This window comes from Neoarius graeffei, chromosome 7, assembly GCF_027579695.1.
Source record: "Neoarius graeffei isolate fNeoGra1 chromosome 7, fNeoGra1.pri, whole genome shotgun sequence".
Classification (NCBI taxonomy): Eukaryota; Metazoa; Chordata; class Actinopteri; order Siluriformes; family Ariidae; genus Neoarius; species Neoarius graeffei.
The window spans coordinates 11,051,936-11,077,627 of NC_083575.1; the positions used below are offsets into that span (position 1 = coordinate 11,051,936).

Consider the following 25,692-nt stretch of genomic DNA (forward strand, 5'->3'; position numbering starts at 1 on the left):
TATATATTGCTTGGTTAGTGACCATCAGTTGTACACTACTTTTCACGGTGCATTGTGGGATACTATGAGTCCATTATATAGGGTGGAATAATTCTCACTATTGCTGGGTTTCAGTCACATAACTTTACTTAGCGGTTTTACCAGAAGTGAAATAGCCGGTGGTCTAAACAGCTGCCGTAGTGCAAACAACTAGCGATAACTTATCAGAGTATGCTCGTAATCCAGAAGCCGCTGCTCACTTTAGATATATTCAGAAGATTGCTATGTGCAATGGAATCGACCCCGACAGTCTGGGAAAGAAGGATTTGTCATACGATCTCAAAAACTACCTTTCAGTCGAGTTCCCCGACATCTCCAACTATCTGGTGTTGCAGACGTCCTTCTACACCGCAAAACAGATGAAAGCGTGGAAGAGTACGGAGGCTTACAACTTTTTTTTGTACGTGGCTGGGTAAAGGACCTCAGTATCAAGTCGCTGCCGAATTGTTTTTGTCCATGTAAGTATGTTTTAGGGTTTTTTTAAGCTTTTCGTTCGCGTCTTTATGACGAAGTGCTGCAAGTTGAAGTGTAAACAAACAACAGTTGGCTTGATTCTCACTTGTGTTGGCTCTTTTCTCTCAGATAAATCATTCACAAAGATCATCAGAAACCCCTTTAAAGACCTGGATCTTAGTTAAACAAGACGGAGAAGTGATCACGGCGCATTGTAACTGTACGGCTGGGGAAGAATTTTGTTGCGACCTTCATGAATATGGATTTTGTGAGGAGTAAACAAAGAAACAGCTGGGGACTTTAGCGCTTCGTGACTAAAAAAAAAAGTACCGAAAAATACCGACACACAGCAAGAAAAGTACTTGGGAAACACTGAAGCTGAGAGGGAAATACAAACCTTTCACCAAGTGATCACTGCAAGCAAACTCCAGCATGCTTCAACTCGGCTCCCTTCGATTTCAGCGAGAGGTTCAAAAGCCACCTTTCTCCACGTCTTTTTGTGAAATCCTGTGTTCGTTCACCCTTTTTTATTAGTTCACGGGGAACCCTGAAGAAACTTTTATCGGTTTCACAGTTTGATCGATTCGAACAACCTACAACAATGCAAGCATAAGGCGTTTTTTAGGCATTTTTGCACCTTCTCCATACAAACGCTGTGTCAACTGAGCTTTGGTAGACCACCAGCTAAAGTTCTGAATAACTAATGAGGTGGATGTGACGTCACGTCACGTGAAACCCAGAAATACATTCGGACAGCACTACAAAATGGTGAACTCACTATATAGTGAGTGGTGAGTGATTTCAAACACCGGGAGAGTATTGGCTGTTCAGCTACATACAATATCATTCAATTACAATTTTAGCCAAACTAGTTTTTGGAGTTGAACCTGGTCAAAAACAATGTCCATATACAGTACTATGCAAAAGTCATGTGTAGGCATGTGTAAAGAAATGCTGTGGACCATTTAAAAATGGCTGAAAAATAATGAAATGAAATGTTTCAACATAAAAAAATTACTATAAACAGTAATCAGTAAGCCAAAAATAAATGAATGAATGTCAAGTCAATATTTGGTGTGAGACGACCCTTTGCTTTAAAAAACAAAAAAACAAAAACAGTCTTCTCAGGAACGAGTGGTTTTATAAGGAAATGAGCTGTAGGTTTTACTACTCATAGATTTACTTGTGAGACTAGCTTGAATTGTCCTTGTCATCTGTGGTTGGTAGAAGAGAGCAACTGGACTTGCTTGAAAAGTCTTGAAGACGTTTCGCCTCTCGTCCGAAAGGCATCCTCAGTTCTGTCTGTCTAATAGGGAGTATCTAGTATTTATCCTTTCATGGATCATCATAGAATCCGAATCAGAATGCTGATGGCTGCATTGTAGGTGGCTGATAAAAGATGTCATAGACACCCACCTCTGTTCAGTGATGGTCGTTCCAGGTTGACAAAAATGAACGATCCTCTCTGGCTAAGATGTCTGCCAGTTCAGAAAACTGGCAGACATCTTAGCCAGAGAGGATCGTTCATTTTTGTCAACCTGGAACGACCATCACTGAACAGAGGTGGGTGTCTATGACATCTATCAGCCACCTACAATGCAGCCATCAGCATTCTGATTCGGATTCTATGATGATCCATGAAAGGATAAATACTTGATACTCCCTATTAGACAGACAGAACTGAGGATGCCTTTCGGACGAGAGGCGAAACGTCTTCAAGACTTTTCAAGCAAGTCCAGTTGATCTCTTCTACCAACCACAGATTACTATGTACCTGGACGACTGAGTATCTTCACAGATAAATTGTCCTTGTCCCGTTTCTTGCAAGTTTGCTAATTATGCATGAATAAGAACGACTGAGTGTTTGAATTGCAAGTCGATAAAGTCTCATCTCATCTCATCTCATTATCTGTAGCCGCTTTATCCTGTTCTACAGGGTCGCAGGCAAGCTGGAGCCTATCCCAGCTGACTACGGGCAAAAGGCGGGGTACACCCTGGACAAGTCGCCAGGTCATCACAGGGCTTCGATAAAGTCTGTGTTATAAAAATATTAATGTATATAGAGCAGCAGCTACAATTATCGACAGTCCATTATTATCAACACCTTTTCATCTCATTCTCATCTCATCTCATTATCTCTAGCCGCTTTATCCTGTTCTACAGGGTCGCAGGCAAGCTGCAGCCTATCCCAGCTGACTACGGGCGAAAGGCGGGGTACACCCTGGACAAGTCGCCAGGTCATCACAGGGCTGACACATAGACACAGACAACCATTCACACTCACATTCACACCTACGGTCAATTTAGAGTCACCAGTTAACCTAACCTGCATGTCTTTGGACTGTGGGGGAAACCAGAGCACCCGGAGGAAACCCACGCGGACACGGGGAGAACATGCAAACTCCACACAGAAAGGCCCTCGCCAGCCACGGGGCTCGAACCCAGGACCTTCTTGCTGTGAGGCGACAGCGCTAACCACTACACCACCATGCCGCCCGACACCTTTTCAGATTTACCAATAAAAAAAAATGTAAAAAATTACAAAGGTGAGTTTCAGTTCCAACAGTTATTATTGGTTAATTAATCAACCGGAAGACCCGCCTCGCCCTTTGATCTTGTCGTCGTCTGAGGACGGCTCGTTACCTGAGATGGATTTTTTTTTTTTTTAGCATGATCAGCAATTTTTCAGAAAACCCGGACGTTATCGTCGCAGGTAAGCATTGTGGAAAGATCATGGACATGTTTTTACTGATCAAATTCACCGATATTTCATGATCTCCTCGTCAAAACCGACTTTGTTTCTTACTCTTTCATCTGACAGTCGCCATTTTGTATCTAAACGTGCGTTTGAGAAGTCACGTGTGTGAGGTGTCGATAATAGTGATCGCTTTCACCGGTGTCCACCATTATCGACACCCTGTGGAATTAAGTGACGTTTACAACTGTTATGGATCGATCTTTGTGTAACATTGTTGAAGTAGATAAAGTACTTTAAAAAAAAATAAAAGTGCTGTGATTTATGATGGAATGTTTATAGAGTATTTGGAATCTGAGGGCAATAAATAGAATTAGACCAGAATTAAATTCCGAGCATATAAAAAATTACATACTTGAAATATTCAGATTTTTCTATTCCATTCAGAAAATATCTTTTTTTTTGCAGTTTGTTGTAAATATCTTACCACATATTACAATATCAGTAGACATTTTATATTTTGGTTGGAGGAATGACGTGTGATCTTTGACCTGGATGTTCATGTGGTTACAGTGTCAATTGCCTGTTGATGTTTATTGGTAAACTACAAAACTGGAAATTAATACAAACAAGGGTGGCACGGTGGTGTAGTGGTTAGCGCTGTCGCCTCACAGCAAGAAGGTCCGGGTTCGAGCCCCGTGGCCGGCAAGGGCCCTTCTGTGCAGAGTTTGCATGTTCTCCCCGTGTCCGCGTGGGTTTCCTCCGGGTGCTCCGGTTTTCCCCACAGTCCAAAGACATGCAGGTTAGGTTAACTGGTGACTCTAAATTGACCGTAGGTGTGAATGTGAGTGTGAATGGTTGTCTGTGTCTATGTGTCAGCCCTGTGATGACCTGGCGACTTGTCCAGGGTGTACCCCGCCTTTCGGCCGTAGTCAGCTGGGATAGGCTCCAGCTTGCCTGCGACCCTGTAGAACAGGATAAAGCGGCTAGAGATAATGAGATGAGATGAGATGAGATAATACAAACAACAATGAATGATGAACAAAATATGATCTATGAAAATACTTAGAAAGTGGACACCGACATCCATATATTTATATAAAATATATTTTGTACTAAATACAAGTCTATGTAAAACTATGTTTTGTTAACTTAATACCACATACAGATTTTTTTTTAATAAATAATCATCTGGATGTCGATAATTGTGGAACGGTGTCAATATCTGTGAACAAAGGTGTCGATAACTGTAGCCTCTCCTCTAATATTAATAGTGATATACAGAGCGTGTCTCAGCTGATGTGCAGCAGTTGACAGGATTCAGAAGTGTATACTAGTTAATGTCGCCCACTGAACCTATGAATGAAAAACTAATACATCAGACACACAGACTCCTTATCTGAGAATCCGAGACTCCTGTGGCTCCTGATTCATTTGTATATATAACCAGAAGGTCCAAAAACATCAGTAAACTTTCTGAAATATTGCAGAAGGTCTCTGATCTGAAGCTGAGATCTTGCTCTGGCATGAGAATGAGAGCGCTGGCTTTGTGGATCTGCTCTGAAAGTGTCACAGCGTGGATCATGTGGAATTGTGTGAGACAAGGTTTCTCATCGTTCCATCTCACAGCCATTCTTGCGGTATTTATTTTCCGGACTCACCTGTCAGAGCGAAGTACTTATCAGGGCAGTCGTGTCGAGCGGTTCTGGAGCCATTATACTTTAATCATGGGAGGATTTAATTTGTACAGTGGATATAAAACGTCCACACACCCCGTTAAAATGACAGTTTTTTCTGATGTAAAAACCATGAGACCACGATAAATAATTTCAAAACTTTTCCCACCTTTAATGTGACCTATAACCTGTACAATTCAATTGAACAGCAAACAAATCCGTTTAGGGGAAAAACATAAAAAAACGTACAATAAGCTGGTTGCATAAGTGTGCACACCCTTAAACTAATACTTTGTTGAAACACCTTTTGATTTAATTACAGCATTCAGTCTTTTTGGGTTCACACCTGCCATCTGATGAACCCAAAAATAACAGTTCAGACATTTCCTCAGTTGCATCCTCCAGCAAAAGCCAGGGTTCACAGAGAGCTTACAAAGCATCACAGGGATCTCATTGTTGAAAGGTATCAGTCAGGAGAAGGGTACAAAAACATTTCCATGGCATTAGATATACCATGGAGCACAGTGAAGACCGCCATCAAGAAGTGGAGAAAATATGGGACAACAGTGACATTACCGAGAACTGGACGTCCCTCCAAAATTGATGAAAAGACAAGATGAAAACTGGTCAGCGAGGCTGCCGAGAGGCCTACAGCAACACTGAAGGAGCTGCAGGAATTTCTGGCAAGTACTGGTTGTGTACTACATGTGGCAACAATCTCCCGTATTCTCCACATGTCTGGACTATGAGGTAGGGTCAAAGAAAAACATCCAGGCCCGGCTAAATTTTGCAAAAAAAAAATCCATCAACTCTCTCAAAAGCATGTGGGGAAATGTGTTATGGTCTGATGAAACCAAGGTTGAACTTTTTGGCCACAGTTCCAAAAGGTATGTTTGGTGCAAAAACAACACTGCGCATCACCAAAAGAACCCCATACCCACGGTGAAGCATGGTGGTGGCAGCATTGTGTTTTGGGGTTGTTTTTCTTCAGCTGGAACAGGGGCTTTAGTCAAGGTGGAGGGAATTATGAACAGTTCTAAATACCAGTCAATTTTGGCCCAAAACCTTCAGGTGTCTGCTAGAAAGATGAAGATGAAGATGAATTTCATCTTTCAGCACGACAATAACCCCAAAAAAGTTTTGGAACGGCCCAGCCAGAGCCCAGACCTAAATCCAGTTGAAAATCTGTGGGGTGACCTGAAGACGGCTGTGCACAAGACACGCCCTCGCAATCTGACAGATTTTGCAAGGAAGAGTGGGCAAATATTGCCAAGTCTAGATGTGGCAGGCTGATCGACTCCGACCCAAAAAGACTGAATGCTGAAATTAAATCAAAAGCTGCTTCAGCATAGTTTAAGGGTGTGCACACTTATGCAACCAGCTTATTGTACGTTGTTTATTTTTTCCCCCTAATGGATTTGTTTGTTTTTTAATTGAATTGTACAGGTTATAGGTCACATTAAAGGTGGGAAAAGTTTTGAAATTATTTATCGTGGTCTCTTTTTTTTTTACATCAGAAAAACGTGTCATTTTAATGGGGTGTGTAGACTTTTTATATCCACTGTACGTGCAGTTTGAAGGAGGCCAAACTCAAGGGTGCTTTTGTCGACAATTTCATATGGATTATGATTTTAGTTGTGATTTCACATGTTTTTACAAAGAAAATTTGCTTGTCTGCTTTTTACGTGGATACCAAATCATAACCAAGACCATGGATGATAAGAGAGAGAGAGAGAGAGAGAGAGGAGGGAGGTTTAGGGACATTTACAACACTCCATTGAGCAGCAATGAGCTTTGTAGGCTTAGCAAGCATAAACACATTAAATAGATGAGATTCATCAGCACTCTAGTGTTAAATCCACAGTGCCCATGAGCAACCAACCAGCTCCGAAGCAAAACAGTGCTTCATCTTTATAGGTGTATACGTGACACTTTACCTTCCGAGAACAAACTTATCGAAAAAAAAAATCCATTTATACACAAATTGAAAGCAGAGTCTTTACCAGTCAACTAACATGATACTGACTTGAACTGTGCAGCACTTTAACATTTATAAACCTGCTCCTCTTGAAAACAGGATATGACATGTTTAAAAGCTGTAACATTAAGTTCTCCAGTTTAATCCGACCATTCATTTGTTCTAAGTACAGCTGATGCATGATGTCTCTTTGTCTATATTGTCTACAACTGTCTACATTACTACAAAACAATACACATGGGTATTTTATTCCTGTATCAGCGCATGGTAAACAAATCGTTTAAGTCAATAGGTTTTGCAATTAGGCACAAAGCCCACAACCCATTTAGCGAGGGGGGAAAAAACAACACTGATGTCATTTGATATAAATAAGCAATTTAAGCAGCTGTTTTCAGCTGGCAGCGCCACAGGCCATGCAAGATTAACATGCTAATCATGGGAATGATAATGAGCGATGCTCAGCTGAAAAAAAAAAACTCAAACAGTCAACACACACAGGCACAGATGAGTTTTATTTCAGCATCTATTTTCATTACAAAGGGTTAGAAAAGACCAACATGGGCTTTCAACAGGACAAAAGGAAGATTTATTGTTATTAAAAAGGGGCAATAATAATAATAATTACTACTAATAATAATAATGCTGGGGCGGCACGGTGGTGTAGTGGTTAGCGCTGTTGCCTCACAGCAAGAAGGTCTGGGTTCGAGCCCCGTGGCCGGCGAGGGCCTTTCTGTGCGGAGTTTGCATGTTCTCCCCGTGTCCGCATGGGTTTCCTCCGGGTGCTCCGGTTTCCCCCACAGTCCAAAGACATGCAGGTTAGGTTAACTGGTGACTCTAAATTGACCGTAGGTGTGAATGTGAGTGTGAATGGTTGTCTGTGTCTATGTGTCAGCCCTGTGATGACCTGGCGACTTGTCCAGGGTGTACCCCGCCTTTCGCCCGTAGTCAGCTGGGATAGGCTCCAGCTTGCCTGCGACCCTGTAGAAGGATAAAGCGGCTAGAGATAATGTGATGTGTGATGTGATGTTTAATATGCATAATCTGTAGATCATTTATTTGGTAGAATTATTTACAGGTCATTTTCGATGATTTAATTTATTCTTGAGCATTTTTTAAAATGTTTTCTTTTTTATTATTACATTTTTATTCCTTTATCAGTCTGATCTCGGAGTGTACTGTTGCCTGTCAGTCAGAAAATACAAGGCTGAACTGATTTCAGATCAGTTTGTGAAATGAATATGAAGAACTATTGGAAAAGCCTAAATGGCTGCTTGCTCCCTATCAAGGCGCACTACGTAGCGTATGAAATAATGGTGTCTACTCCGTACCTAATGCACTACATGTCCAAAAAGAAGCCATTTGAGCTTCTGCCTTTGAGAAGGCGCTTGCCACGCTGACCAATCAGCTTTGCTGTTGCTGCAGCAAGCTCAGCGAGCCAGCCAATCAACGTCAGCTTCTTTCGCCAAACGCGGAAGTGCGAACAATAACAATGGCCGTTTCTCAAGCCGCATCATAACTATACTAAATAGTCACGTTATGTCAGAAATACTTCCAATATGAATGACGTCAGTAATGTAAACTGAAACCGGATATACTTATAAACTGGAAAATAATTTCATGTCATAATCTAATGCGAGATTAATCAAAACATCTGCAAATTAATAGAGCAGAGAGGTAGATAGAGTGTCGGATGTATAGCGGTCTCCTTTCTAAGGGACTCAGTGAGGCTGATCTGAGTCCTGATGAGGAAGAAAACAACATTCAGGAGGAGAAACAAAATACAGGACCTGCCCCTGAAACGGACAAACGTCCTGCTGAGGGCGAGCAGAATGTGCAGGACTCATCATCATCATCATCATCATCATCTCCTCCTGATGATCGCTGTTTGCCAGGGGTGTCTCCACATCTGTGGCAAGTGTGTACTCATAACAACAACTCACACCACATTTACTAGTTCATCTCAAAAAATTAGAATATTGTGAAAAAGTTCAATATTTTCCATCAGTTATTTAAGAAAGTGAAAATGTTATAGACTCATTACACATAAACTAAAATGTTTCAAGCATTTTTTCTACTTTAATTTTAATCAGTATGGCATACAGTACAAAAACATAAAAACCCATCTCAAAATATTAGAATATTTCATTTCGAGTTTGAATAAAACAGTATGAACACAGTGTATCTCTCAGTCTAGTTCAGTACACACAACCACAATCATGGGGAAGACTGCTGACTTGACTGTTGTCCAGAAGATGATCACTGATGCCCTCCACAAGGAGGGTAAGCCACAAAAGGTCATTGCTGAAAAGGGTGGCTGGAAAAGGTGCACAAGCAACAGGGATGGCCGCAGTCTTGAGAGGATTGTCAAGAAAAGTTGATTCAAGAACTTGGGAGAGCTTCACAAGGAGTGGACTGAGGCTGGTGTCAGTGTATCAAGACCCATCACGAACAGACATCTTCAAGAAAGGGGATACAACTTTCGCATTCTTAATATCAAGCTACTCCTGAGCCAGAGACAATGTCAGAAGTGTCTTATCTGGGCTAAGGAGAGAAAGAAATGGACTGTTGCTCAGTGGTCCAAAGTCCTCTTTTCAGATGAAAGTACATTTTGCATTTAATTTGGAAATCACGGTTCTAGAGTCTGGAGGAAGAGTGGAGAGGCACAGAATCCAAGGTGTTTGAAGCCCAGTGTGAAGTTTCCACAGTCTGTGATGATTTGGGGTGCCATGTCATCTGCTGGTGTTGGTCCACTGTATTTTATCAAGTCCAAAGTCAACACAGCCATCTACCAGGAGATTTTAGAGCACTTCATGCTTCCATCTGCTGACGAGCTTTTTGGAGATGCTGATTTCCTTTTCCAGCAGGACTTAGCACCTACCCACAGTGCCAAAACTACTACCAAATGGTTTGCTGACCATGATATTACTGTGTTTGATTGGCCAGCCAACTTGCCTGACCTGAACCCCATAGAGAATCTATGGGGTATTGTCAAGAGGAAGATGAGAAACACCCGACCCAAAAATGCAGATACGCTGAAGGCCACTATCAAAGCAACATGGGCTTCAATAACACCTCAGCAGTGCCACAGACTGATCACCTCCATGCCACACCGCATTGATACAGTAATTTGTGGTAAAGGAGCCCCAACCAAGTATTGAGTGTATAAATGAATATACTTTTCAGAAGTTGGACATTTTCTGTATTGTAAATCCTTTTTTTGATTGATCTTAGGGAATATTCTAATAATTTGAGATACTGGATTTCTGATTTTCATGAGCTATAAGCCATAATCATCAAAATTAAAACAAAAAAGGCTTTAAATATTTCACTTTACATGTAATGAATATAGAAAGTTTACCTTTTTGAATTAAATTATGAAAAAAAAGGAACTTTTTCATGGTATTCAAATTTTTTGAGATGCACTAGTATACTGGCTGTCCAACACAGTGCTTACTTTTAAGAGTGTTTATTTTGACTTAACTACAAGACACGTCACATTCAAATTAAAACTTAAAACCTGATTAAAAACTCAGACTGGATGAGAAAAATAACATTTTTAAAAATTTAAATAAATTAACACAAATGTTCTGACTCTTCAAAGTGATAACGTTGTCAGTGTCGTTGGAAATGACCAATTGAACAACCAGCAAGGAAGCTAAAGATTTTATTATAAAATCTAACAGCCAATCAGGTTCAAGATGCAAAACGGGTTTTCTATCAGTTGCGCTTTTGTGAAATTTTTATTTCTACTCATAGAAAAAAGAAAAGTATTGACTCGCCTTTACCAACTGCTTTTATATCATAGAGCGGCGGGTACAATTATCGACAGTCCAGAATTATCGACACCTTTTCAGATTTACCAAGAAAAAAACAACTTTACAAACATGAGTTCCGGTTCCAACAGTTATTATTGGTTAATTAATCAACTGGAAGACCCACCTCACCCTTTGATCTTGTGATGACAGCTCGTTATCTGAGATGGAATTTTTTTTTTTTTCGGAAAACCTGGACGTTATAAGAGCCATTCCACCAAATCGGTGCCATTTCCATCCCTAGAAAATTATATGTATAAATGCACATAAAAATATACTTTAAAATACATTTCCTTATTACACAGAATGTCCTGCACATTGATCTGAATTCAAATTTAAGATATATAATTGTAAGGATTCATAAAAACTACCTAAAACACTGAAAAATAGCATGTGTTACCTGTCCCCGCACTCTGACTTTATACTTAACTATTAAATATTATGATTAAAATCCTTCAGAAACAGTATTTCTTTTGCACTGTTGTGTGACTCCATATCCTATCCATGGTTTAAATATATTTTTTTCATAAGAAATCCACAATATCTTAGTTAAAATACACATTTTAATCATGTCCCTGGGTTTTCACTCAGTCCTGTTACCCAAACATATTGCCCCATCTGACAAATTTGGAACATTCCATAAATCACATGCTCAACAGGAAGTTACATCAGTTGTGTCTTCTGAAGGCTATGGGAAGACCAAAAGTTAGTTCTCTCATTTACTTTTCTGTATATTTGATGATTTTTTAACTTTGACTGATAAGGTCAATGTCAACGTACTGTCCTGTTACTTAAATTATTTCTTAGATGATATTTGCTTATTTTAAAAATACAGATTTTTGGTAAATCACTAGAATGTGCTAAGTGTGGTCATGCTATTAGCGATGACGCCATGTGGCTTAATTCCATGTATTAGCTAATCCTAGGCTAAAAACTCAGTCCTGTTACTCATATAAAGAGTGTGCAGCCATCTTTGACTTCCAAACCTTGTAAAAAATAAATAAATAAATAACGTAGCCTGAGGTTGACCAATACACATTTTGAATAGTTAAATATGTGTGTTATTATAATCAGTATTGAAAATATATAATAAATGAAGTTTAATTTGGGAGTGGTACAACAAGCAAATGGCACCCATTCAGTGGAATGTCCCATAATTGCAGGTAAGCATGGTGGAAAGATCATGGACATGTTTTTACTGATCAAATTCACCGATATTTCATGATCTTCTTGTCGAAACCTACTTTGTTTCTTACCCTTTCATCTGACAGTCACCATTTTGTATCTCAACGCGCATTTGAGAAGTCACGTGTGTGAGGTGTCGATAATAGTGATCACTTTCACCGGTGTCCACCATTATCGACACCCTGTGGAATTAAGTGACGTTTACAACTGTTATGGATCGATCTTTGTGTAACATTGCTGAAGTAGATGAAGTAGTTTAAAAAAAAAAATAAAAGTGCTGTGATTTATGATGGAATGTTTATAGAGTATTTGGAATCTGAGGGCAATAAATAGAATTAGACCAGAATTAAATTCCGAGCATATAAAAAATTACATACTTGAAATATTCAGATTTTTATTCCATTCAGAATTTTTTTTTTTTTTTGCAGTTTGTTGTAAATATCTACCACATATTACAATATCAGTAGACATTTTATATTTTGGTTGGAGGAATGACGTGCGACCTTTGACCTGGATGTTCATGTGGTTACAGTGTCAATTGCCTGTTGATGTTTATTGGTAAACTACAAAACTGGAAATTAATACAAACAACAACGAATGATGAACAAAATGTGATCTATGAAAATATTTAGAAAGTGGAACAAAAAGATTTTCTGATGCAGGTTAAATATTATCTATTCATTTGTTGACAAACATTAGAATTACTTCCTCATTTATGTAAACACCGATATCAATATATTTATATAAAGGATATTTTGTACTAAATGTAAGTCTATGTGAAACAAAATTTAAATCAAAACTATGTTTTGTTAGCTTAGTACAACGTACCGATTATTTTTTATAAATAATCATCAGGGTGTCGATAATTGTGGGCAAAGGTGTCACATGATCTGATACGCTAAGTAATCAGGAATCAACTTTTTTTTTTCCCAGTGGAAGTTTGAGTAATTATTTATGCACTGTTTACGTATTGAAAGTCTTTTCTACTTTTGCAACTCAGCCGCCACTCTGTTTATTTACACACGTTATGATCTTTCACAATCTTGAAGCGCTGAAAAACAGAGGGCTGTATAAATCATTTTTAAGCTTTCACCAAGTTTCTATATCGGCTTGAAGTTGCTCAGTAGGTCAGTAGTCGCTATTTACAATTTCTGACACAAATGTGCAATATTACTGCGTACTGCAATGAACAGTTCAGATCTGTATGTTTCTGTATCTCGACACGTTTTTCACTGAAGAAATTCAAAGACCTGCAGAAGGCACGGGAGATTCAGAAGACGGATCGTCCTCCTGTCAGAAAACGAGGGAAAAGACGGCACAGAAAAGGTAAGGGTCGTTTTCCTTTCATAGATTTTGCTCAAATTCAGAATCTAAATCGAGCATCAGAATGTAAAAGGACATAACAGCAATTCACGTATAATATATGAATATATTGATGTGATAGAATGTGCACTGCGATGTCCTAAATGACGCGTTTTATTTTTCCTTTGTGTGAACAGGTGGAACTGTAAAGCAGATGGATGACGCAGAAGAGAAAAGGTTGAGAAAACGTTCATTGGTGCCACATTAACATACACGTTTTGAATAATGTCGTGTCCCGGTGAAGCTGTTGTCCATGTTTGGTTTCGGCAGAACGGCTGTAATGCCGTGTGTCACGAACGTGATGAAGCGGTCACCTTCACTTCTTAAAAAACACACCAACCGAGTGCTAACGAAGAGCCACGATATCAGGATGTCGCTACAGTAGTGAACTTGCGCGTCATGCTGATGTGATTATGTGTGTGAACTGCTCACCCTGCACTTCCTGAAGCAGGTGTGAGCTCACACTGTCCTGTTAAAGAGTTTGCCCTGACTTCCAGTCAGAAACCTGGCTCAAAAATACATGTGCATTGAAAGTTCAAGAGATTGGATCAAACACTTACTTAATTGTGTCCTTGGGTAAGTTGTTGCAATTAAAAGGGGATAAAGTCACATAACTTAAGAGCATAAAACAACTTCTTCTCATTATTATTATTATTATTATTATTATTAACACAAACCTGAGCATCAAGTGTTTCCCAGGTCAGTGTGGTCAAAAAATAACGGAACACCGACTAATTCTCATTGACCAAAGTCATTTTGATGAGCAATAATGAACAAACCGTTCTGTTCTCACTCTGGTGTCTTTGCTCAGGGACGACAAGGAGATTCGGGTGAAGCACTGGGAAGAACTGACCCAGTATTTCGGCACCAATGATCGATTTCAGCCCCCTGCCAGTAGCCGGCCTTCACCAAAGGTACAATTTGTGAAACATTTTGAGCGACGTATTTTTCTCAATTTGGTCGATTTTAGATTGGTCACAAAAGAAGAGTCATTAAAAAAAAGTCGTAATTCTGTAAACATATAAATATCATTCAATTTCAAGGTTTTTTTTTTTTTGCATATACATTAAGGCAGGCTTTTTAAGAACTCATGACTTGACTTGGACTTGAGCACCGATGACTCGGACTCATGCATTAACTGCATTCAGACTCGTAAATTGGAGATGAGGACTCAGATTTTTTTCTTTATTTTTTGTAACATGCCATAATAATTTGGCATTAGACATTTATATCTACATTAATTTTTGTACTAATTTCATGCAAGAGTGTCACACCTGTGCACCTTGGCGCCTGCATCAGATAGACTCTCGCATCTATATAAAAACTGTGAAAAAAATTTACTTTGCGAAGTATTGAGTTGCGTTGCTGACACATTACCAAGCCTTATTTCCTTGTTTGGTTTCCTGATCCTTGATTTACTGTTTCTCGTCTTTGATTCTGCCGAGTCTACGATAGCCTGCTTGTGGTCAGGTCAATCGTGGACCTCGACTCGGATCAATAGTGGACTTGACTCGGACTTGACTCTGCTCGGATCAATAGTGGACTTGACTCAGACTCGACTCTGATCAATCGTGGACGTGACTCAGACTTGACTCTGATCAACAGTGGACTCGACTCAGATCAATAGTGGACTCGTCTCGGACTCGATTCAGATCAATAGTGGACTTGACTTGGATCAATAGTGGACTCAACTCGGATCAATAGTGAACTTGACTCGGACTCGACTCTGATCAATCGTGGACTTGACTTGGACTCAGCTTGGCTCAATATTGGATGTGACTCAGACTCGACTCTGATCAAATATGGATTTGACTCGGACTCGGCTTGGCTTAATAGTGGACGCAACTCTGACTCGACTCAGATCAATAGTGGACTGGACTTGGATCAATAGTGGACTCGACTCAGACTCGGCTCGGCTCAATAGTGGACGTGACTCGGACTCGACTTGGATCAGCAGTGGACTCGACTCGGATCAACAGTGGACTCGACTCAGATTAGCAGTGGACTCGACTCGGACTCGACTCAGATCAATAGTGGACTGGACTTGGATCAATAGTGGACTCGACTCCGGCTCGGCTCAATAGTGGACGTGACTCGGACTCGACTCGGATTAGCAGTGGGCTCGACTCGGATCAATAGTGAACTCGACTCGGACTCGACTCAGATCAGTAGTGGACTTGACTCTGACTTTGCTCTGCTCAATAGTGGACTTAACTCCAATTAGCAGTGAACTCAACTCGGCTCAATAGTGGACTCAACTCAAACTTAACTCAGATCAGTAGTGGACTTGACTTGGACTCAACTCGGATCAATAGTGGATTCGACTCGGACTCGGCTTGGCTTAATAGTAGACGCAACTCGGACTCGACTCAGATCAATATTGGACTGGACTTGGATCAATAGTGGACTCGACTCAGACTTGGCTCGGCTCAATAATGGATGTGACTCGGACTCGACTCGGATCAGCAATGGACTCGACTCGGATCAGCAGTGGACTCGACTCGGATTAGCAGTGGACTTGACTCGGACTCGACTCAGATCAATAGTGGACTGGACTTGGATCAATAGTGGACTCGACTCAGACTCAGCTCGGCTCAATAGTGGACGTGACTCAGACTCGACTCGGATTAGCAGTGGGTTTGGCTTGAATCAACAGTGGACTCGACTCGGACTCGACTCAGATCAATAGTGAACTCGACTCGGACTCGACTCAGATCAGTAGTGGACTTGACTGACTCTGCTTGGCTCAATAGTGGACTTGACTCCAATTAGCAGTGGACTCGACTTGGACTTGACTCAGATCAGCAGTGGACTCAACTCGGATCAACAGTGGACTCGACTCGGATCAACAGTGGACTCGACTCGGATCAACAGTGGACTCGACTCAAACTTAACTCAGATCAGTAGTGGACTTGACTTGGACTCAACTCGGATCAATAGTGGATTCGACTCGGACTCAGCTTGGCTTAATAGTGGACGCAACTCGGACTCGACTCAGATCAATAGTGGACTGGACTTGGATCAGTAGTGGACTCGACTCCGACTCGGCTCGGCTCAATAGTGGACGTGACTTGGACTCGACTCGGATCAGCAGTGGGCTCGGCTCGGATCAGCAGTGGGCTTGACTCGGACTTGACTTGGATCAATAATGAACTCGACTTGGACTCGACTTGACTCAATAGTGGACTTGACTCCAATCAGCAGTGGACTCGACTCAGATCAACAGTGGACTCGACTTGGATCAGTAGTGGACTTAACTTGGACTTGACTCGGATCAATAGCGGACTTGACTCGGATCAGCAGTGGACTCGACTCGGACTCAACTCGGATCAATAGTGGACTGGACTCGGACTCGACTCGGATCAATAGTGGACTCCACTCGGACTTAACTCAGGTCAGTAGTGAACTCGACTCTAAATTTTCTTTAATGACTTGGACTTGAGTCGGACTTGAACACTGGGGACTCGAGACTGGACTCGAGGTTTAGTTACTTGACTATAACACTGCATTCAGGAAGTTCATTCTTAAACATTCCCATGACAGCAATGTGCATATAGTTTGATTTAAATGTTGAAATTATAACAGGTTTATTCCAGATGTTTAGTTTATTTCCTGCCTTTCAGTTTTGTTTTGTTTTTCCCATCAAACGTTCCTCGGCGTTTGATGTGGAATGGAAACGTGTAATTAAAGCCCAGTGTATGCCACTGATAATCTGCAGCGTTTCTGAAGCATTCTGCATTTAATTGAGTAACAATTTTCATGTGTGCGATGAAAAATCTCCATATTTGTTGTAATGGAAGTCCTATTAAAAAAAAAAAAAAAGAGCCCGAAGCGCTTTTTAAGTTCGTCTTTGATATATTTCTTTCCTCCGCTCTTTCTGCTCTTCTATTTCTATTTGAAAATAACTTCATTTTCCGTTGCCCCCTCCATCCTTTTCTCATCTCCAGTCAGGCCTGGAAAAGAGCATGGAGCGAGCCATTGCCGAAGGGGATTATGGGAAGGCGGAGGAGCTGAGCGACCGGCTTGCGACTCGTGAGGTACGTCACGCCGATAAGACATCGCTCTGAGCGCGACGAATCGAGCTAATGGATCGGCGGCCATTTTGCCCGCAAAGACACAGAAGAAACAACCACACACACACACACACACACACACCATACACTCCCTTTTGTAAGTGGGCCGGACATCCTGAAGCCCTTTTCTATTGGAGTTAATAGAAAGCCCTCCCTCACGTTTTTTTTTTGAAGTCGACAGCACTTTCAGCTTGTCTTTTTAACAGCAGTAACAATGCTCTCTTAAAATTTTTTAATATTTGAGGCGCGAGTTTGCACCTTTGAAGTGCGCTCAGAACTTAACACATCGCCTGCAGTTTGGAAAACGGCACCTCTTAGGGAAGGTGAGTGGGATCGAGCGGTTCGGAGCTAATTTGGCAGAAAATGTAACAGTCGCGTACGTGTAATTGCAGTTAAAAAATATTCTTCGCTCCTGGACTCTGCACTCGGAGCATGAAGTAGTTTTATGTCTCCGAACTTTTGATTCAGAGGCGTCTCAAAATGCAAGGCGGTGTTTTATAGGTTAAAGCTTTGATTCTGTCGAGGATGGCGCGATTCACATTCAAAAGAAGCGTATATACGCTCGGAGGCCACTTTATTAGGAACACCCATCCATCCACCTGCTGTTGTGTTTGATGCAGGCATTTAATCGCGCGGATACGATTCAAGAGCTTCAGTTAACGTTCACGAACACATTCAAACATCAGAATGGGGAAAAATCGTGATCTCAAAGTGTGGCACGGGTGTTGGTTTGAGCATTTCGGAAGCTGCTGATCTCCTGGGGTTTGAGTTAAACAGACAGAATGGTGCGGAAAACAAAAAAAAAACCATCAAGTGGGCGGAAACAAACACCTTGTTGATAAGAGAGGTCAGAGGAAGATGGACAGATTGGTTCAGGAAGGATTTAGTAACTCATATAATCACTCTTTACAACCGCGGTGAGCAGAAAAGCATCTGCAACAGCAGGACAGAAGACCACACTGGGTTCCACTTCTGCAGCCAAGAACAGGAAGCTTCGAATCAAGAACAAGTTCCTGTTAAAGTGGCCGGTTAGTGGATATACGGTACGCGCAGACTTTTCGTGGTCACGCGGAGGTTGAACTATTAGATTGTGGTTCTCAGCAACCACAAATCATAGCCACTCGGTGCCAAATTTCAGCTTGACCTTCTATACCATTTTCAGGTCTGTCCCGCATCGACTTCCTGTTTAGGCTATTATCACACTGTCTCGTATCTTGCCACGTAAGCGCCGTGTGGGTCAAGAAATGAGGCGTATTTTGTCCAAAATTAAAGTCCTGTGACGTACACGGTGTATGTGTGACGCTCCTGTGGTGTGGTTTGTATGGGGTTCAAGGGACAGAAAGTTATGGCGTATGATGCGTTGGCATGGCGTTTCGTTCTTACGTGTGACGTTGCTGCGGCGTTCACAGGTGGGTATAAAAAGGGGCCCTATGCTGCGTTCGTCATCATTCATCACAGTCAAGAAAGCATCATGCCAGCGAAGAACTCAGGACCCAAGAAGGGCAAGAGAAAAGGGACGACATCAGCCGCGTCCACCCAGCCAGCCCCGGAGCCACCTTCGTCAGACACATGTCAACTAAAGCATTCACACGGTGTTATAGGTCTTCGAGCAACGTTTGTTTTTACGGCGTACAACCCCGATTCCAAAGAAGTTGGGACAAAGTACAAATTGTAAATAAAAACGGAATGCAATGGTGTGAAAGTTTCAAAATTCCATATTTTATTCAGAATAGAACATAGATGACATATCAAATGTTTAAACTGAGAAAATGTATCATTTAAAGAGAAAAATTAGGTGATTTTAAATTTCATGACAACAACACATCTCAAAAAAGTTGGGACAAGGCCATGTTTACCACTGTGAGACATCCCCTTTTCTCTTTACAACAGTCTGTAAACGTCTGGGGACTGAGGAGACAAGTTGCTCAAGTTTAGGGATAGGAATGTTAACCCATTCTTGTCTAATGTAGGATTCTAGTTGCTCAACTGTCTTAGGTCTTTTTTGTCGTATCTTCTGTTTTATGATGTGCCAAGTGTTTTCTATGGGTGAAAGATCTGGACTGCAGGCTGGCCAGTTCAGTACCCGGACCCTTCGTCTACACAGCCATGATGCTGTAATTGATGCAGTATGTGGATTGGCATTGTCATGTTAGAAAATGCAAGGTCTTCCCTGAATGAGACGTCATCTGGATGGGAGCATATGTTGCTCTAGAACCTGGATATACCTTTCAGCATTGATGGTGTCTTTCCAGATGTGTAAGCTGCCCATGCCACACGCACTAATGCAACCCCATACCATCAGAGATGCAGGCTTCTGAACTGAGCGCCGATAACAACTTGGGTCGTCCTTCTCCTCTTTAGTCCGAATGACACAGCGTCCCTGATTTCCATAAAGAACTTCAAATTTTGATTCGTCTGACCACAGAACAGTTTTCTACTTTGCCACAGTCCATTTTAAATGAGCCTTGGCCCAGAGAAGACGTCTGCGCTTCTGGATCATGTTTAGATACGGCTTCTTCTTTGAACTATAGAGTTTTAGCTGGCAACGGCGGATGGCACGGTGAATTGTGTTCACAGATAATGTTCTCTGGAAATATTCCTGAGCCCATTTTGTGATTTCCAATCCAGAAGCATGCCTGTATGTGATGCAGTGCCGTCTAAGGGCCCGAAGATCACGGGCACCCAGTATGGTTTTCCGGCCTTGACCCTTATGCACAGAGATTCTTCCAGATTCTCTGAATCTTTTGATGATATTATGCACTGTAGATGATATGTTCAAACTCTTTGCAATTTTACACTGTCGAACTCCTTTCTGATATTGCTCCACTATTTGTCGGCGCAGAATTGGGGGATTGGTGATCCTCTTCCCATCTTTACTTCTGAGAGCCGCTGCCACTCCAAGATGCTCTTTTTATACCCAGTCATGTTAATGACCTATTGCCAATTGACCTAATGAGTTGCAATTTGGTCCTCCAGCTGTTCCTTTTTTGTACCTTTAACTTTTCCAGCCTCTTATTGCCCCTGTCCCAACTTTTTTGAGATGTGTTGCTGTCATGAAATTTCAAATGAGCCAATATTTGTCATGATATTTCAAAATGTCTCACTTTCGACATTTGATATGTTGTCTATGTTCTATTGTGAATATAATATCAGTTTTTGAGATTTATAAATTATTGCATTTGGTTTTTATTTACAATTTGTACTTTGTCCCAACTTTTTTGGAATCAGGGTTGTACATGTGACGTACACTACCGTTCAAAAGTTTGGGGTCACCCAGACAATTTTGTGTTTTCCATGAAAAGTCACACTTTTATTTACCACCATAAGTTGTAAAATGAATAGAAAATATAGTCAAGACAGTTTTCTGGCCATTTTGAGCATTTAATCGACCCCACAAATGTGATGCTCCAGAAACTCAATCTGCTCAAAGGAAGGTCAGTTTTATAGCTTCTCTAAAGAGCTAAACTGTTTTCAGCTGTGCTAACATGATTGTACAAGGGTTTTCTAATCATCCATTAGCCTTCTGAGGCAATGAGCAAACACATTGTACCATTAGAACACTGGAGTGATACAGTAGTTGCTGGAAATGGGCCTCTATACACCTATTGCACCAAAAACCAGACATTTGCAGCTAGAATAGTCATTTACCACATTAGCAATGTATAGAGCGGATTTCTGATTAGTTTAAAGTGATCTTCATTGAAAAGAACAGTGCTTTTCTTTCAAAAATAAGGACATTTCAAAGTGACCCCAAACTTTTGAACGGTAGTGTATGTGTGACGCATCAAAGCTGCTACGTATGCTGTACGGATTGTGCCTACAAGGAGATCGTGTTAGACATCCTAGAGTGTTAGCTACATAAGCTGGCGATGCTGTGACGTTTCTTTCTTACTGGCACGTATCCTGATACGCCAATGTGTGAACCAACTGAATGTATTTACGAAACATATAGGATGGATTTTGACGCTATTTCAAAATGACGGTTTCCCAGGATGCTATTTGAAATCCCTGGGGAGAACACTGCTCTTTACTTCCTTGTTTCAGGGTTCATTATTTGTTGAAATCAACATTCGTAATAATATTAATAATAATAATAAGTGCCAGGGCGGCACGGTGGTGTAGTGGTTAGCGCTGTCGCCTCACAGCAAGAAGGTCCTGGGTTCGAGCCCCGGGGCCGGCGAGGGCCTTTCTGTGTGGAGTTTGCATGTTCTGCCCGTGTCTGTGTGGGTTTCCTCCGGGTGTTCCGGTTTCCCCCACAGTCCAAAGACATGCAGGTTAGGTTAACTGGTGACTCTAAATTGACCGTAGGTGTGAATGTGAGTGTGAATGGTTGTCTGTGTCTATGTGTCAGCCCTGTGATGACCTGGCGACTTGTCCAGGGTGTACCCCGCCTTTCGCCCGTAGTCAGCTGGGATAGGCTCCAGCTTGCCTGCGACCCTGTAGAAGGATAAAGCGGCTAGAGATAATGAGATGAGATGAGATGATAAGTGCCCTATTCCTTCAATCGCTTGCGTTCTGATAGAAGCGAGAGCAGGGGGATACGTAAGTGAGCTCACAGTCGATCTTGTTTAAGATCCGTCGCACTGGTGAGACACTTTGCTCCAGGATAATGCATTCTTCAGGTCACATTTCTTTCTTATTTCTGAGCACGCTTTCCTCACGCCGCCGAGTTTGCTCCAGGCCGCGGCGATTTCAGATCCCTACAAACCAGCTTAATTGGGCGGAGCAGCATTAATCTTGTTAACCTCGAATAGGAAGTCCATCTGTAATCAATTCCAGCTTGTTTTATTTTAACTTGGTGTGAAAAGACCACTGTTTGCTCCAAACAAGAAAATTCCCATTGCGTTTTTTTTTTTTTTTTTTTTGTTCAAAGCGATGTGATAAATATGCCCCTAACAGCCGTGCTACCATGAGAACAAGCATTACTCCAGAATGCAGACAACATGTTCACGATGTGGACGTTTTTCCTCTCAGGTGCTGTTTCTGAGAATAATCCCAACCGTTCCTGCTCACGCTTATCTCCAGGGGTATCATGGAGGGTCTTATCTTTTCTTTTCAAGCTAGATCTAGACATTAGTGTTGACATGGAAAGCATCGCAAGTAGAGTGGAGTAATCACCTCGAGAAAGCTTTCTTCAGGTGCATAATATAATATTCTTATTGAAATCCCAAAGCAAAGTGTATAAGCTCGACGTTTAGAACGTATTCATTTGGCTTGCGCTTTAGGCACTTTTTGGCTCCAGTCCAATCATATCGCCGAGGAGTTCGGGGTGAAGGGTAATCCTGGGATTTGAACTCGCAACCTTAACCGCAGACCAATTTCCTCATCAAAGCTCATCAGGCTGATTTTTTTTTTTCCAGCTGTGTTATAAATATCACCGTTTTGTTCAATGTTCTCAAGAATGTAGTCTATTGAGCCGTCTTCATCACGAACCTAGATATCAGTGTGACCTAAATCTGGTATTCTCTTATCATATACGTGAACATGGTGCAGATTGGTGTGTTGGACACGCATCCCATGTCTGAGATGACCAACCGAGAGCTTTGACTCGTACTCTCGTGCAGGGGTTCTCAACCTTTTCTGCTTTAAGGCTTACCTATTCATACTGGTAACGAGTTGGGGCCCATTAAAAAAAGATCCCCGATCATTTTGTCTCATCTATTCTATTAGAATCTAATAACCTATTGTAAAGTGTATTCATGGGATGCGATGTCACTCCCTGTTACAGATGGGAGTCCAGGAATTAAATAAATGCAATAAAAACACATTTTTTAATTGTAGGTATTTGTATTTAAAACTGAATCGATGGGGCGGCACGGTGGTTTAGTGGTTAGCGCTGTCGCCTCACAGCAAGAAGGTCTGGGTTCGAGCCCCGTGGCCGGCGAGGGCCTTTCTGTGCGGAATTTGCATGTCCTCCCTGTGTCCGCGTGGGTTTCCTCCGGGTGCTCCGGTTTCCCCCACAGTCCAAAGACATGCAGGTTAGGTTAACTGGTGACTCTAAATTGAGCGTAGGTGTGAATGTGAGTGTGAATGGTTGTCTGTGTCTATGTGTCAGCCCTGTGATGACCTGGCGACTTGTCCAGGGTGTACCCCGCCTTTCGCCCGTAGTCAGCTGGGATAGGCTCCAGCTTGCCTGCGACCCTGTAGAACAGGATAAAGCGGCTACAGATAATGAGATGAGATGAGACTGAATGGATGTTCCAGAAGCCAACATAAAACCATGCGTTCTCAGTCAAAAGGGATTCATGATCCAAAAGTGGAGTCTGGTCCATGAACACAAGAACTTATGGCCATGTTTGTGTTCAGCAAACAAGCAAGTTATTAAAACCAAGACGTGGATATAGAAAGCACTCAATGGGATTAGATCCTTACATGTTAACAAAGAAGGATTTTTCCTACGAGTTAGAAAACGTTGAGTTCCCCGACATCTCAAACTACCTGGTGCTGCAGGCATCGTTCTACACGGACTCACAGATGAAAACCTGGAAAAGCATGGAGGCAAACAATGTTTTATTAAAGATCTGGGGATCAGGACACTACAAGATCGACGGCGGTAGACGGATCGAAGTGCAGGAAGAGTGTTTATTAGCAGTCGTGATATTTACAAAAACAAAACGTAAACGAAGGCAAAGCAGAATCGTAAAGCAGAGTATTTAAAACAGCATTATAAACATGACTAGAAACAAACGCGACAGTGATAATGATGGTACTTCGCACAGCCTCTGCGAAAACAGCGTCCATATGTATCTGCGTGTTCTGATTGCGCTCAAATCAGTATCAGGTGTTTCCCATAACGACGGGTCCCAAGCTGCACCAGGCTCAAGCGCACAAAGGTGTGCGACAGTCAAGCACTTAGCTACACACAACGGAGCGACCTGGCAGCCAGAATTCTCTCAAAATCTTCCGCTTTTAATGAAGCAAACCTCACGGCCATGTTTGTTAACAAGCTGTCACAGTCACTCGCTAGTATGGAAGTTTTATATCTCTAATGTGTCTCTTTTCCAGTTTTTCGATGTCCGTTGGCATGTTTTTCTCTTGTAAATATGCATGAAGAATATATAATGAAGTTTGGGAGCCTTTTGGGTGTTCAGCACGTCTTTAGTTTATTTATTCAGTGCTTAAACCTAGCACTGGATTAGCCTCGTCTTTTCTCTTTCCCGGCCGCCAAAGAAATGATTGTGCACATGCGCAGCAGAAAAGTTTTGCCATCGGATCTTCTCATGAGCTCTGATGTGTGACGTCGTGTTTTCTTGACAACATGCAATATTCTAACAATATTGCACGCTCATTCTCCATTAGGGAGCGTGGCGTAATACATGGAGGATAAGTGATATGATAACAATGTTGCATGCCAACAATAAACCCATGAGAAGGGACTAGAACGTGTTTTTATTCCATGGAAAAAGTGTCCTGTATGTATAATAATTCCAGTTAGTGAATAAAAATGCATTAAAATTTTCAAGGTAAACATCTCAAATATTTTCTGTTTTGGAAAATCAAATCCAGTCCAGTTTACCAAACCACACTGAACACAGCAGATTTTTTATGACATATATGTATAGTTTTATGTTAAAAATCATGAAATAAAATAACATTTCTTGTTACACGTGGCACGTATTAAGTGTACCGAGTCGTCTTGGTGCAATGAAGTTGTTCAGCAAAAGTTGACATTTTTCAGTGAAAACTTCATCGTCTTATGCAACAGATTCACAAATTTAGGTTTAATCTGATCTTACCTTCATGTTTAAAGGAACAGTCCACCGTACTTCCATAATGAAATATGCTCTTATCTGAATTGAGACGAGCTGCTCCGTACCTCTCCGAGCTTTGCGCGACCTCCCAGTCAGTCAGACGCGCTGTTACTCCTGTTAGCAATGTAGCTAGGCTCAGCATGGCCAATGGTATTTTTTGGGGCTGTAGTTAGATGTGACCAAACTCTTTCGCGTTTTTCCTGTTTACATAGGTTTATATGACCAGTGATATGAAACAAGTTCAGTTAAAAAAATTGAAATGTAGCGATTTTCTATGCTATGGAAAGTCCGCACTATAATGACAGGCGTACTAACACCTACTGCGCGCTTCGACAGCGCATTGATACGGAGCTCAGATATCAATGCGCTGCCGAAGCGCGCAGAAGGTGTTAGTACGCCTGTCATTATAGTGTGGACTTTCCATAGCATAGAAAATCGCTACGTTTCAATTTGTGTAACTGAACTTGTTTCATATCACTGGTCATATAAACCTATGTAAACAGGAAAAACGCGGAAGAGTTTGGTCGCATCTAACTACAGCCCCAAAAAATACCATTGGCCATGCTGAGCCTAGCTACATTGCTAACAGGAGTGACAGCGCGTCTGACTGCGTCTGACTGACTGGGAGGTTGCGCAAAGCTCGGAGAGGTACGGAGCAGCTCGTCTCA

The 25,692-nt window shown here is 41.6% G+C and overlaps 1 protein-coding gene across 1 annotated transcript in view; it reads left to right on the forward strand.

The window, feature by feature from the left end:
• Nucleotides 1–8,315: 8,315 nt before the first annotated feature.
• Nucleotides 8,316–25,692, forward strand: part of fam204a (family with sequence similarity 204 member A) — a 41,348-nt gene continuing 23,971 nt past the window's right edge. The window contains exons 1-5 of the mRNA XM_060924598.1: nt 8,316–8,756; nt 13,077–13,164; nt 13,338–13,377; nt 14,012–14,114; nt 17,148–17,237. Of these exons, the coding sequence (XP_060780581.1) occupies nt 8,532–8,756; nt 13,077–13,164; nt 13,338–13,377; nt 14,012–14,114; nt 17,148–17,237 (546 nt within the window). The 5' untranslated portion in view covers nt 8,316–8,531. The remainder of the gene's footprint in view (nt 8,757–13,076; nt 13,165–13,337; nt 13,378–14,011; nt 14,115–17,147; nt 17,238–25,692) is intronic.